The sequence below is a fragment of the Macaca nemestrina genome, chromosome 17, assembly GCF_043159975.1.
Source record: "Macaca nemestrina isolate mMacNem1 chromosome 17, mMacNem.hap1, whole genome shotgun sequence".
NCBI classification, from domain to species: domain Eukaryota; kingdom Metazoa; phylum Chordata; class Mammalia; order Primates; family Cercopithecidae; genus Macaca; species Macaca nemestrina.
The window spans coordinates 12,339,708-12,355,381 of record NC_092141.1 but is presented as its reverse complement, the minus strand read 5'-3'; the positions used below and the strand labels follow the sequence as shown (position 1 = coordinate 12,355,381).

At 39.4% G+C, this 15,674-nt stretch overlaps 1 protein-coding gene across 3 annotated transcripts in view; it reads right to left on the bottom strand.

The window, feature by feature from the left end:
- Positions 1 to 2,086: 2,086 nt before the first annotated feature.
- The window catches only part of LOC105473552 (mitogen-activated protein kinase kinase 4), a 122,290-nt gene continuing 108,702 nt past the window's right edge, over positions 2,087 to 15,674 (bottom strand). For all 3 annotated transcript variants that reach the window (XM_011727358.2, XM_011727357.2, XM_011727359.2), the window contains 3 exons: positions 15,086 to 15,234; positions 5,931 to 5,976; positions 2,087 to 4,673 (listed from right to left, as the gene is read on the bottom strand). In XM_011727358.2, coding sequence (XP_011725660.1) covers positions 4,560 to 4,673; positions 5,931 to 5,976; positions 15,086 to 15,234 — 309 coding nt within the window. In that variant the 3' untranslated portion in view covers positions 2,087 to 4,559. The remainder of the gene's footprint in view (positions 4,674 to 5,930; positions 5,977 to 15,085; positions 15,235 to 15,674) is intronic.

The window sequence follows — 15,674 nt, the reverse complement described above, 5'->3', positions numbered from 1 at the left end:
TTATCTGTCCCTCACGTCCCAAGTAGTAAGTCCAGGTGCAATGGATGTGACTGGTGCATACAGCCCTGCACAAGAGATGGAGATACATAATCACTACACACTGCCACGACAAGTAACCAGTGTCCCAAGGGTACTTTTAAGACCTTATGTGTCCTTTCTCTATTCTCCTGCAGCTAAGACAGTTGGATCAAATCAATTAAAGGGAGGCTGAGCATGCTGGCTCTTTGTAATCCCAGCACTTTGGGAGGGCGAGGCAGGTGAATCGCCTGAGGTCAGGAGTTCGAGACCAGCCTGGCTGACATGGTGAAACCACATCTCTACTAAAAATACAAAAAAAAAAAAAAAAAAAAATTAGCTTGGTGTAGTGGCAGGTGCCTATAATCCCAGCTACTTGGGAGGCTGAGGCAGGAGAATTGCTTGAACCTGGGAGGCGGAGGTTGCAGTGTGCCGAAATTATGCCATTGCACTCCAGCCTGGGCAACAAGAGCGGGACTCCATCTCAAAAAAAAAAAAAAGAAAAAAAAGAAAAAAAAAATTAGCCGGGCGTGGTGGTGGGCACCTGTAATCCCAACTACTCGGGAGGCTGAGGCAGAATTGCTTGAACCCGGGAGGCAGAGGTTGCAGAGCCAAGATCGTGCCATTGCATTCCAGCCTGGGCAACAAGAGCGAAACTCTGTCTCAAAAAATAAAAAATAAATAAATAAACGAAAGGGCGCTTTACTCATTCTCAGTGATTGCCACATTCTCATGCTAAGGGAGACGTTCAGTCCATGACACTGAATTCTCAGGTGTTGCACTTAAGAATTACAACCTAGAGTTCCTCTAGTTAATTCAAAGGTAATTTACACAGCTGCCTATGTATGGATCACTTTGTATGTAACCCCACTGTGGCCCCCAGAACCTCTGCCTTCAACTCGTTTCCAAAACAACAAAGCAGGCCCTGGTCAGGTTTATGAACACAGTGTCCCCAACGATACGCATTCTTCTACTTCTCAACTCCACACCACTTCTTTAATAGCAGTGTTTTTAAATTAACGTAACTTCTTGGTGTACGTGTTATGGCCTTGAACCTGAAGCTCAGCTCTGCTCCCTACTGTTATTTGGGCCAGAACTTCACTTCTCCGGACCTTGGTTTTCTTACATCTAAAAGGGGATACAGCCACTTGATTTTAGTGGGCTGCATTTGGAATCAAATGAGATGAACAAATACAAGGCAGTGTCCTATGAAACACGGGAGTGTGTAGTCTCTCTCTCATGCCAGTGTTGAAACCCAATGAGTACCCTTTCCCTTAGCAGCTGAGGCTTAGCTGGAGGGGCCAGAATTCCTGCTTTCACACCCCTCTCAGGGGAATGTTTGATACCACATCTGGCTCTGTAATAGTATCTCAGATTCTGTTTGGAGCAGGCACAAGGGTAAGGTGCTGAATCACCATAATATCAATGAATCTGTTATCCGATCAGTCACTGGTAGGAGGTAGAGTACAGCAGATACATACAGTGCTGGAGCTGCAAAGTGCTTTTCTCCAACAGTTTCCAGGCTCCCATGGTTTTTTGTTCACTTCCATTGTCCTCTCATCCATAAACATCCCAGGTTTGACCTCCCAGAGGTCTTTTACCCACAATCTTCCCTACCCTTCTAAGGTAACAGTGAGTGATTCCAACCCAGTAAGTAACCTGACATCTAATGCTCACCTGGCAGCTGTAGCACCAAGAGCCAAGGGCATGACTGGAAACCATATGCGGGGCCCAGATAGCCTTCCAAGTTGTACCTCTCCACCATGACACAGGTTGAAGAACTGTACCCACTTCCTTTAGCATTAAGAAAGCTGGGGCAGGTCAGGACAACAAAGAAACTCAAGAGACTGTGATGCCTGTTCAAGCAAAGCTGTGCTTAACAGATACATCTGTGGTTTCAAGAAGGATAAGCAAAAAGGGTAGCCATGGGAAGGAAGAAGAAAAAGAAAGCAGCCATAAAACACTTCCAAAAGGAGGTCATTTTCCCCGGTGTGAATTGCACAGATAATTTAATGTAATTTACTTGATTTTCCCCTCTCAGGGTCTGATTTCAGAAAATCAAATTACAAAGTCATCATCACATCCTAGATTTATTACAACTGACCTGCAGGCAAAAGGATAGAACTATTACATAAACACTTCGATTCCATGTATATATCTTAAATAGAGGAGGAATTCAAACAAGAATACAGGATAAAATATTCCAAAGCTCCAAGAAGCAGTTATGTTACTGAGCTCCATTTTTTACAGACAAATAAGGCAATATCCCTGCACATTAGCTTTTTGATAATTTTTATACATTTTTCTATGGTACAAGAGAAAAATAACCAGAGCTCACAATGTACAGTTCTTACACTATTTTCACAGTTTGTGAACACTATACACCCTTTTGTTTTAATAAAGATACATTGTAATAAACTCCTTGCCCTTAAGTTTATAGTTCATAATAATCTATGATTAATACACTAAAATTGCCTTTTTATGTGGACATCCACACAAGAGAACGGTCAGATTAGCTCCTGGACAGTCAGAATTGCTTTTATCTCCATTTGCATAACGGCAAAGTGACCCTATGCTGAGCCAGACCGGAAGCTGACAGCAGAGGAACAGATTCCTTTTGAGTTCCCGGGAGCCATGGAGGATGATGGCTTGCTGTGGTCGAAGGGAGACATCAAGCAATGTCTCTTTTCAGAACAGTGGGAAGTCTAAAGTTTAGGATACCGTGGGGGAGAAGATAGGGAAATGAGGCAAGTAGATCAAAGAGATAATCACTTTCGAATTCTGCAATTTACAGGGATGTGACTTTAAACAGCACCATTCTCCCTTTATTGTTTGATAGTATTTATGACTGTCACTCTGAGAGGAGACACGGCAATACCTGCCACGATTTGGTTCTATAACGGCATCAACCTGCATCTCAGGCCATGGCTGTTTTATATTCCAGTGTGCCTGAACCACTCACCGTGCTGCTTCACTGTCATACAAAGCCTAAGGTTCAGTGCCAGGGACGCCCAAGCAAAACCTAATGAGAACCTGGCTAATGGGTAAGTGAAGAAGCACAAGATACTTAAATGGCCTCTTGTAACAGTGCTGAGGGTTTTGTTTTGCTTTTTGTATTTTTTTCCAGTAGAATTCCAATGCCAAGAAATGGTGGCGGACTAGGAGAGGTTCTAGCAGGTGATGAAGGTAAAGGCTGCCATTTCAGATCCTCATCTGGTCCAATGTGTCTCTAGAAAAGATGCCTCTTTATCACCTACCACATCGGCTGGGCCCCACTATTCTTAGCCTTTTAAACACCAGCGCATACGAGAGATTTGGGGCTAAAAATCCTCGGTAAGGAACATCCCTGCTAACTGTAAAGGTTTTTTGATATAGAAAAAAGGCAAAATATTGGATTAAGCGAAAGTCACATAGCGACAATAGACCACAGGGGAAGGGAAAGAGATTCAGAAACTGAAGACCTGGACCAGTGATGGCAAGAAGCAAACAACTGAGATTTGGTCTTTTGCTGCCTACTAGAAATCTTTATCTAATCAATCAAGGCACATTGCTACTAGCTACTTCTCCCTGTTAGTGAGTTATGATGGCTAAAGTATCAGGCTTGGGACCAAGGGGAAATATATAGCTGCTACAAGTTGTTCCAGATAAAATACTACAATTAAAAACATCTGTAAACTTTGCCTTCTGTACTGTTTTCTTCTTTCAGTCCTGGTGGTTTGTGGCAGGTGGAACATCAAGTTGGCAGCACACCGAATTCTGAGAATGAAAAATTCTTAGGATCAGCACCTTCTTTGACAAGTGGCAGACTCCTGAGTCTTCCCGATGAAAAGTAGGACTGGTAAAGGAGAAAACACATTCTGTCCTGTCTCAATATTTTAATGTTCACCTCTTTGAACGCAACATGGTTTTTGGTAAAGATAAATTCATTCTAATTTAACATGATATTTCAAACAGGAAATTTGGCTGAGCACATCGATCCCCAAACATCAACTGTAACTGTAAAGCAACAGAATATCACATCAGTAAATCTATTGCACTTGGTGAAGAAAGTAAATTCCTCCTTTGTCTCCCAGCTCCAGAAGGCAATGTGTCTCGTTGGCTGCGCAAGCTCTTCTCACTCAAGCCCGAGTTTCTAAGTTCAGACATAGTACATCCATCACCGTGTCCTTCCAGGATTTGGACGTCTGACAAAACACCATTCCAGTAGCTGCATCTCCAGGTTTTGAGTCTAGAAATGAATTTAAGATGTGATCTAATCACAGTCAACGACTTGATCGTACTGACTTCCACATTTCATGAATATGTTCATCACAAAAGAGCAGGATGAGGTCTCTCTGACCAGCACTCACACCGTGTGATCAGTCAGGTATTACAAGGATGCACGTTCTAGGTGACAGGAGTATACAGACATGATGGAAACGAACACCAATCTTATTGCACATGGTGTCTGGGCGAGCAATAAAAACACTGTGATACGGGATGAAAATTCTTTACGTCTTGCTTCCTCTCAGCCCTTTTTTCTAGAGTCTGATGTAGCAGCGATATCAATCGACATACATGGGAGAGCTGGGAGTAGCTGGCATTTGATCCAGGATTTTACAAACATAGCATGCGACCTCAACGGCACGTTCTTCATACATCAAAATAAAGGGATGTTTCTGTAAGAAAATTGTAAACAAAAAAGTCAAAAGTTTGTATGACAGCCCAAACTGAACATTTTCCAATTTCTATAGAACACAGAACTCCAGGCTCCCAACCACACACAGCTGTGAAATACTGCAACACCACAAGTTCAGAGAGGTGAGTACAGCCTTTATTCCATGCAGATATGCTAATGGGCGTGGGCAGGCCTGGAGAGGATACGTGGTAATGATTTGAAGGTGCCACCTTGGCAACGAGGTCTGGAAACTTATCTGTGTACCACGGAGTGTTTGTTGAGGGAGACAGCTAAGTTGTTACTCAGCACAAAACATAGCTGGAGTCTCCACCACACCATCTAAGAGCTAAGAAGAATGACGTAAATACCAGTCGCTATTCCTCTTGGGACACCAGTATAAATCTCAACCTCCATTTCCCCCATATACAACAGGAGGACCTTTTTACAAAAAGGTCGCAATCCTTTTGACCTCTTCTTTTGACCTTTTAACAAAAAGGTTGTAATCCTTTTGACCAAAAGAGGCCTAAGAAAAATTTGCCCCAGGAGCTTCTTCCCTGTACTCTCCAGAGCCAGGGCCCCAGCATCTGCTTCACCTTTTAAACTCCATCTCTATCAACAGTTTTCTTTTATAGCCTAAGTATGCTGACAGGATGTTTTTACAGTCATTGATGGACTGCAATATCGTAAGTTTGTCACAACATCCTTGGAGAGCTAGTAGTTAAATGTGACAAACAAATGGATCTTCTCTTAAAATATTCCCACATTATTAGATCACAATACTTTCTCCACTGCCCTACCAATGCCACACCCAGCAGACTGCTTAAAACACCCAAGTTCCATGGGATGAATGAGAACTTTCAAAGAAATGGGAATAGGCCGTATGATGTAAATTTGTGTGAGTTTTTATAAGGGCAGAATAAACACAAACTTTTCACTAATTTTTTTCTTATGGCTGCATCACATAGACTATGCAATGGAAAATGGCTTCTTAAAGTGAAAGTCAGAATTCTCTGGGGGTAATTTTTATAACATGTTAAGACCAAAATTTTCCATGAGAATTTAGCTAGTATTAGTAGAAAAATTATAACTACAAATTTTCTCTTTCCAAATATTTGTTTAAAAACATTAACAAAAAAAACTCAATAAAGTTGAGATGTTTGTTTATGACAGAGAGGCCCACTGCTTGCTTAGTGAACCAGCACGTTAAGAGAGTTCCGGTGTGAGGATGTACCTACAATCCCCACAGTCCCACACTCACCAGAAGCTCTTTATACTTTGGCCTTTTGGATTCATCCTTCGTAAGGCTAAAATAACAGAAAAATAACATTATTAAAATGTAGATTCATTTGCCTAAGTATTTTTCTTTTCACAGATGAAATATTACAAAGAATGAAATAGTTCTTTCCTTCAGATCCAAAGTAACAATGCAGACAGCCTGCTAAACACAGTAAAGCACATACAAAAAATTATGACAGTCTATAATCTGAAGATTTATCTCTAGGATAGTCAGTGTAGGATGATTAGTTAAAAATTAGAAAAATACTAATTCTTGAAAATTGACTAAATTATGGCATAGCTACACAACACTAGTTAAATATATAAATGTTGTACAAGTATAAAATTATTTGTGTACATATATGCTTTTCTAAATGTAAATAAAAAAGTAGACAGGTATTTATGCAGAGACTACCCAAGAGAAACCAGCAATCAAGTAATTCTGGGAGATAAATTACATATACATTTTTATCAATTTATCCTTAAGTTTTAAAAAGTTTATACTCTGTATCTCAATATGTTCTTTGGTCCAAAAGTCTAAAACAATATAACTTCACTAAAGACTACATCAGTATATACAAATCTCTGCCCTGTTGACATTTTCTCCTTGTCTCCTTAAATTCTACCTTGCCTAATTAAAGCTGCCAAAAGTATTTTCATTTTGTTTATATTTACTTCACCTATCTTGGCCCGTATCTTAATCACCATTCCCTTCCAACCTCAGTATTTTACTATCAAACATGAATATGGGTAACATAGTTCACCTCTTTCTAAACTCATTGCTGTTTTCCATATCCCACTTTCTGTAATGGATACTGCAATGTACTATGTAGATTCCCTCTTTGAGGAGGAAGGACTTATTCTTCCACTGTGGGGCATGCTACCAGCTGACAACCCTTTACTATTGGCCTCTTCAGAATTACCACAGCTAAAGAGAGCCACCTTAGCCCACCTGGGACAGTCCGTCTCTAATGACTGAGCCACAAAAGTGTATAAAAATCCAAGGTCCTCATTCCAAGGTGGATCAATACTAAAGGCCCTCCCAGCTTCACAGATTCCCAGAGTTGCCTGAGGCTTTCACTGACACGGCGCTGCAACTCAGCTTCTTCTGCTCAATCTTGTTTCCTTCTCATTGCTAGTGTTGATCCCAAGATCACTACCTAGTCAACGTCCTACACTCTTATCTCTGTCTCAAAAGCCTGCTTTCCAGGTATCCAACTCGTGACATCCTTCTTCTGGGTTAACTCTTCTTCTTGGCCAAGTACAGCTGGCCCTTGAGCAACACAGATTTGAACTGTACAAATCCACTTATATGTGGATTTTTCTTCTGCCTCTGCCACCCGAGATAGCAAGACCAACTCCTCCTCCTCCTCAGTCTATTCAATGTGAAGACAAAGATGAAGATCTTTATGACGATCCACTTTCACTTACTGAATAATGTATTTTCTCTTCCTTATGATTTTCTTAATAATATTTTCTTTTCTCTAGTTTACTTCATTGTAACAATGCAGTATATAATACATATACAAAACGTTATGTTAATTGACTATGTTATCAGCAAGGCTTCTGGTTGACAGTAGGCTATTTGTTAGTAGTCAAGTTTTGGGGTAATCAAAAGTTATATGCAGATTTTTGACTGAACAGGCGGTCAGCATCCCTAACCTCCACACCATTCAAGGATCAAAACAGTCTATGAATTGTAAGCTCACAGTCTTCCCATTCCTAAAAATGTCTGTATTTCTTCCTTATTGTGAATATTTGAGTGCCTGAGTATAAAACTTTAGGACCAGGTTGACAATTATTTTCCCTCAGCACTCTGGTGCTGTGACTCCACTTTTTCCTGCAACTATTGTGGCTGGGAACAAATCTGCTGTCAGTTCTATCAATCCTTAACAGATAATCTGTTTTCTCTTCCTGATATTGTTTGATAATTTTGCTTCAATGCCTAAATGATGAGAAACAAAGGTATAAGTTTATGTACCTTATACCTTTGTTTATACGTTTTTCATCATTTATGCATTGAAGCAAAATTGCACAATATCAATTAAAATTTACCTTTTAAATTTATATTTAAATTTACCTTTCAGCTTTTACCTTTGTTTATCCTACATGATAAACAGACTTCATTTTCAATCTGAAACCCTATACTAAATCAGTTTTCAAATGTTTTCTTTCCCCTATGATCTCTGTAAATATTGCTTCTCCACTTTCAGAGTTGCCTTCTCTATTTCCATTACATGCATCTTAGAACCTCTTACTTGGTATTCTATTCCGATTCTTTACTGCTTTTCATATAATCTGTGTCATGCTGGGGGAACTTCTCAGCTCCATTTTCTATTTCTCTAATTTTGCCTTCGATTATTTCCAGTCTAGAGTACATCAAGTCTGTTGTGTCTTTCATATCAACAGCTATGATTTTTCCATTTCCAAGACTTCTATTTCCAACTGCTTCATTTGTTTCTTCCTCAGTTTTAATTTAATTTATACCCTTATTTCCTTGAGCAACCTAAATATACTGATTTTCTTTTACAGCATATTTCAGACAATTTCAGATATCTATTTCAACTTAAAGTAAGTTTCTGTTCCATTTTGTTAAATGCTTTCTTAGCATTACCCTTCAGTATTTAGGAATTTTGATTTGCAGACTCATTTTGAAGTAACATGCTTACCCTCCACGCATATCCATACATTTGTTCAACAAATGTCTGAGTGCCCTACTGATCACTATGAACTGAACTGGGAGCTAGGGATACACATATAGAGCAGTTTTACAGTTGCCTCTATTTCACAGGGCCACCAGTATTGAACAGGGTCCTATAATGGACCTTTCAAGTTCCACTCCTATGTTGGTATTAGGATAATTACAGTTCCAGTCCTCTGGTTGCAAAATCGGTATCTAAAGCCTTGTTGTTGTGTAGTACCATAGCTTGCTTAAAGCTGTGGCCCAGGAAGTAACTGAAATCATTGTTTTCATTTTCCAGAATGAAAAATGACCTGGAATACAGCAAGCCCATGGCTTCAGATCTACACAGCATTTTGTAAGTATTTTTGTTGCATTTTTCACCCACACAGATATTTGCCTTCTTTGTAAAGCTGCCATACCTTTCTGATTTTGTGTTTTTCTATTTCATCTACTGGAGCAGAAAATTATGTCAGTGTATAAACCTATGATGCTATTTGGGTGGAAATCTTAAACTATTAACATTGACTGTCTTCTGTTTCTAAATTACAGCTGACATTAATCATCTGTTATCAATAATTAGCTCCCCTTAGACTAATAAGGTAGCCATTAGCAAAATTAATTCTAATAAAATATGTATTTCCTTAGTTACATTAGCCACATTTCAAATGCTAGCAGCTACCACACTAGACAGAGCAGAATATAGGCCATTTCCATCACCTCAAAAAGTTCTACTGGGAGAGCTTCAGCTCTGTCTTCTAGCTCATTAATCTCTCTTCAACGATATCTAATCTGTTGAATCCAGCTATTGTTTTAATTTATGCTTTTTATTTCTAGAAGTTCTATTTGGTTCTTTATAAATGTGTTCCCTGCTTATATTTCTCAGCTGTCTCTTTGTTTTTCTTTACACTTATATATTTTTTGTTTCCTTTCATTCCAATATTTGAAGTCTCTGCAGATCTATTCCTACTATCCATTGTTTCTGATTCTCATTTCTTTTGTGAGTGTTGAAATTTTTTTGTGGACTACATATTCCACTTAACTTTATTTTTCGGAATCATTTAGTCCTAGGCTGAATGATTTGCTTTTGCTTCTGCCCATCAACTGGGGGCAAGAGGAGTGTATCTTTCCAACCAGGGACTTTGAAAAGTAATTTTTCTTAAAATTAAATTCTCTAAGTATTTTTACCATATACAATATGAATTTAGACAGCAAATCTACATTTGCTTGGGTTATCATAATTTACTTTGACTCTTCCTTCTCTCCCATAATTTCCCTCCCTGAATTTCAGTCAATTTCAGAGCTCCATGGATTCCTCAGTTTTGCACCAACTCTTTTACATTTTATAAGGGACTTTAGGTGGGGCACGGTGGTTCATCCCTGTAATGCCAGAACTTTGGGAGGCTGAGGCAGGCAGATCACCTGAGGTCAGGAGTTCAAGACTAGCCTGGCCAACATGGCGAAACCCTGTCTGTACTAAAAATACAAAAATTAGCTGGGCGTGGTGGTACGTGCCTGTAGTCCCAGTTACTCAGGAGGTAGAGGCAGGACAATCTCTTGAACCCAGGAGGTGAAGGCTGCAGTGAGCCAAGATCACGCCACTACACTCCAGCCTGGGCAATGGAGCCAGACTCTGTCCTAAATAAATAAATGGCACTTTAAAATGCTTATCCAGGCCAGGTACAGTGACTCATGCCTGTAATCCCAATACTCCAGGAGGCCGAGGCAGGAGGATCGCGTAAGCCTAGGAGTTTAAGACCAACCCGGTAATACAGTGAAATACAGTATCTACAAAATTTGTTTTAAGAAATTAGCCAGGTGGGCCAGGTGCAGTGGCTCACACCTATAATCCCAGCACTTTGGGAGGCTGAGGCGGGCGGATCACCTGAGGTCGGGAGCTGACCAACCTGACCAACATGGAGAAACCCCAACTCTAGTAAAAATACAAAATTAGCCAGGTGTGGTGATGCATGCCTGTAATTCAGCTACTTGGAGGCTAAGGCAGGAGAATCGCTTGAAACCGGGAGGTGGAGGTTGCGGTGAGCCGAGATTGTGCCATTGCACTCCAGCCTGGGCAACAAGAGCAAGACTCTGTCTCACAAAAAAAAAAAAAAAAAAAAGAAATTAGCCAGGTATAGTGGCACACTGCTGTAGTCCCAGCTACTTGGGGGGCTGAGACTGGAGGATCGCCTGAGCCTGGGAAGTTGAGGTTGCAGTAAGCTGCGATCATGCCACTGCACTCCAATCTGGGTCACAGTTTAAAATGTGGGCTGAGATCTGAGGAGAGCAAAATCACCTGGTGACCACTGAACAGGCCCCAGAGACAAAAACTCCTTATCTGAGGAATTTAGAAGGGAGCAAAAACCACCCAATGACTATCAAACAGGCAATCTGGAGGCAAAATTCCTCATCTGGGGAAAATTAGAATTAGACTTCCCAGCCTGGCACAATGGCTCATGCCTGTAATCCCAGGACTTTGGGAGGCCGAGGCAGGTGGATTACTTGAGGTCAGCAGTTCAAGACCAGCCTGGCCAATGTGGTGAAACCCCATCTCTATTAAACATACAAAAATTAGCCAGGCATGGTGGCATGTGCCTGTAGTCCCAGCTACTTGGGAGGCTGAGGCAGGAGAATAGCTTGAACCTGTGAGGTGGAGGTTGCAGTGAGCTGAGATCGCGCCACTGTACTCCCACCTAGGCGACAGAGCGAGATTCCATATGAAAAACAAAAACAAAAAAAACCAAAAAGTAATTAGACTTCCCTATTATCTAAAGCAGGCATTGGTTTCAGATTTTTTTCCCCAAAAAAACTTTTTAAGTAACTAGAATTTCTATACATCTTCAGAATGCCATGTTGAAATTCACTGTGCAACATTTGCTGACTTTAAGGAAAAAATTACTACAAATGTAATCATTTATTGTGACCTACATGGATAATATGGTCTAAATTACCCTCAAGCTTTAAGGTCCATAAATACCCCTAAGGAAAAATCCACTGTGGCATGCTCAGTGCCCCGCTGCACTCTTCTGCAGCATGCTTTCTTTCTAATAAACTTTCCTTTTTCAAACCTATACTGTTGTCTGTAAATTCTTTTTATCAACCCATGAGTCAACCATTTCCTAATGCCGGGGGCTCAGACACCTCAGCCGGCAAGGTCTTCCTTTTGAACCATAAGTCTTATCCTTTTTTTTTATCTTAGGAAAACTTTTAATTGAAGCAGACACACAGAAAACACAACTCCTAAGTGCAGAACTAAAATAAAAGTAACAATATTCTGACTTCCAATACCTTATATTGTTTGCTTTTAACTTTCATATAGAAATAGAACCATACATGCTGCTTTCTGTCTTACTTCTTTCACTCAACATCAGTCGTGAGATTTACTGAAGTTGCTGAGTGAAGCAATGGTTCTATCTTCTCGATGCCCTATACCGCTGTATACATAATGCTACAACTTATTATCTGTTCTACTGTACAAAGAGTTTCCAATAGTAGGTTATAAATCTGCTTTTCTGGACATTCTTAAATATGTCTTTTAGTGTATTTATGTCCACACTTTTGTTGGGTATATAGTTAGAACCTGAATTGCTGAACCATGGTGTATACATCAACCATATTAGATCAGCTATACTGGATTACTGCTTGTTTTTCACGGGAACTGTACTAATTTATACTCCTGCAAGTTATGTATGAGACTTTCAGTTGCTTCAGATCCTCATCAATACTTGCTACTGTCAGTATTTTAAACTGTGGTCATTCTGGTGATTATAGTGGTATTTCATTGTAGTTTTGACCTGCATTTCCCCTGATTACTAATAATGCAGAATGAAGGCAGCACAATGAATATGTTTACTGGCCTCTTGAATATTTTAAGTGCCTTTCAAGTATTTTGTTATTTTTGGTTGTTATTTTTCATAAGTGTTCTACATTTTTAAGTATTCTTTACATATTCTGTGTAAGTCCTTTGTTGAATATAGGTATGAAAAATAACTCCTAATGTGTGGCTTGGCATGTCATTCAGCGCTGTCTTTTTAATCAATGGAAGTTCCTAATTTTAATGAAATCCAATTTTATCAATCTTTCTCTATGTTCTGTTTCAGAAACCTTTACCCAAACGTAATGAAAATATTCTCCCATATTATCCTCTATGTGCTTTTAATTTACATAACTGAAGAAATTCAGTTTGGCAAAAACCATTCAAGGAGAGGGAAGTCATAAGAAATCTGGCCACAGCGAGCCAGGTGCAGTGGCTCATGTCTGTAATGCCAGCGCTCTGGGAGGTCAAGGTGGGCGGATCACGAGGTCAGAAGTTCGAGACCAGCCTGGCCAACACGGTGAAAACCGTCTCTACTAAAAAAAAATAGTAATAATAATACAAAAAATTAGCCGGGTGCGGTGGCAGGTGCCTGTAATCCCAGCAGTACTCAGGAGACTGAGGCAGGAGAATCGTTTGAACCCAGGAGGTGGAGGCTGCAGTAAGCGGAGACCACGTCATTACACTCCAACCTGGGTAATTGAGTGAGACTCCATCTCAGAAAAAAAAAAAGAAATGTGGCCAGAGCAATAAACTAAGTCCAGATCATTATGGGTTCTGAAAGCCTAAATTAATTAATTTTAAGGATAAGATGAAGTTTCTAGAATAATATTTCTCAATTTTTTTTTCATTACTTATCCTCCCCATCATGAAATTTAAATACGACAGATATAGTGCATATCTGTTTATATTCTATAGCCCTTTGGAGGACTAAAAACCATTATACAATCCAAGATTTTCATTTCTCCAAAATCAATTTTTGCCTCCTTAGGGTCAATATCACCCTGTTAAGAATGCATACTTTAGACAGAGAAGTAACATGATCAGATATACATCATAAAAAATTCAACTCTAATAAAAAGGGGAATAATTTGGAATAAGGCAATATTGGATTATGAGAAATCTGAATGATCCAGGTCAGAGATTACAGGCAATGTCCAAGACAAAGAGTGGCAGAAAGAATGGACAAATACGGAGAGCTAATATGAGCATATTATAAACATAAGTACCCTTCAATGTAGACGTTAACGATTTGCAATGACATGGAACTATGAACCTACTCAGGGAAAACAATGAGACTCTAATGTCTAAAACTGTCACTCTACTATGGCATCAAGGGAAACAGAAATAAACATGTACAAGTACCAATACATACAGAACAAAACCAATAAAGATATCAAGGAATTAAAAAGAAAGCAACCATGATGGAAGGCTCACAGGTGATCATTTTAGATATTATACTCTAAGACTTATACAGATCCTTTTAAGCAAATATTTCATAAAAATGAAATACATAAAATGATCACATTTATGCAATTATAAACTATCCATATTGTGTGCAAATTAATAAAGGATTGTGTTTTAAAAGGAGGAAGCAGCCAATTTGAGTCATCTTTATGTCCTTCTTCTACCTAGAAAATCTTGAAGTATTCCTCTCCCCTCTGAAAAATCAACACAAAAGTAGAATTTGGTTACAGAAGATGAGAGAGACTTAAAAGCTATAGTCAAACAAATATTTTTAAATTTTTCATACAGAGGAGGGCAATGTTCCCTAATATAAGTCTATAAGACCTAAAATGAGTAGAGAGAAATAGCATTCTTGGCAGGAGAAAATTATGAGAAACAAAAAGGTATTTTCAGGAATAAACAGAAGATACACAAAATGCTCTGAGGCTTTTTGTTCATACCATGTCTTACATTTAAATCATGTTGGATAAACAAAATAAATGTCAAAATATTCAAATGATAACACAGAAATATTTTATTTAAAATAGAGACTGAAACAGTATAAAGCATGATTGTATTTCTTCCATATATGCATATGTTTATTCTTAGGTGCTGCATATACACAAACACACAACTAACTATTAGAAAGGTGGACAAACAACAACAGGTGTGGGGTTCACACCTTCCTTGGAGTAAGGTTTCAGAGAGCAAAGATATATAGTTCTACCAACTACACTTTGCATGTGGATGTGACCGTACTACATAAACCCAACTGTTTTCTATGTTATGTCAGAACACAGATCCAACCCTGAAGTCTGATCTGGCAAGGTCTTGATTCAGTAAATGCTTCCAGGTGATTTTGGTGCAACTGCATTGTGAGAACCACATTAGAGTAAGATGATCAGTCTCACCTAGAAGTTTAACCTGGTATTTCTTGTACCAGGGTACTGGAAGTCTGGAGACAGCAGCTTCTCCACCACTCATGGCTGTTTTTCACCAATACCTGAGTAGCAGAATAAGAAGGTGATGCCTCTCCCAGCTAGCTGTAACCTTCCATACAGCCACAGTGATCCAGAGTCCCAGCTTAAAAAGCACGGTGATGTGACCAAGGGTCCCCTTCCTCCATGTGCTGCTAAGACCAAGTAAATCTCACTATTCTCACCATGCATGTTCGACCATTCATAAACCAGGTACTCACCACAAGTTGACAAAGTTGATGAAACTTGGGGAGAATTCCCTTTCCTCAGAATTACTCAGCTGCGGAGGATCTCCTTTCACGACTTGTGTTAGTTGATCAAATACACTATTCCACTTTGGATAAGGAAATCGGCCTGTGGCCAACTCATACTAAAGAGAACAAAGAGGAAAGAGCAAAATACACCAGGCATTATTTACTACTCTCCATTGGAATGGCCACGAAAAAATCTAAACTACAAGCAATACTCTTGTAAAACCTTGAATTAAACACAGGTTAGTCTGGGGAGGAATCTTTAGAATCATAAAGGCTAAGTAGAAGTTATATTTAGAAATCAAGATCATATAGAGAATTCTGAATTAACCAAATTCAAGGACTTGGAATACACGGGAACACAAAACTTAAGTCTAGACAATGTCCCTACAATGCATGCTCCAGGGCGGCCTCTGGGTCTGACTTGTGAGAAAGTCTGGAAGACTGGTTTTAGAACTATTTTAGTATAGAATATGCACAACTTTTAGCCATCTTAGAGGAAGGTCTTGGTCCAGAATAGTGGTTAGATTCTTTTTTAAGGCAAAAGAACATCCAACAA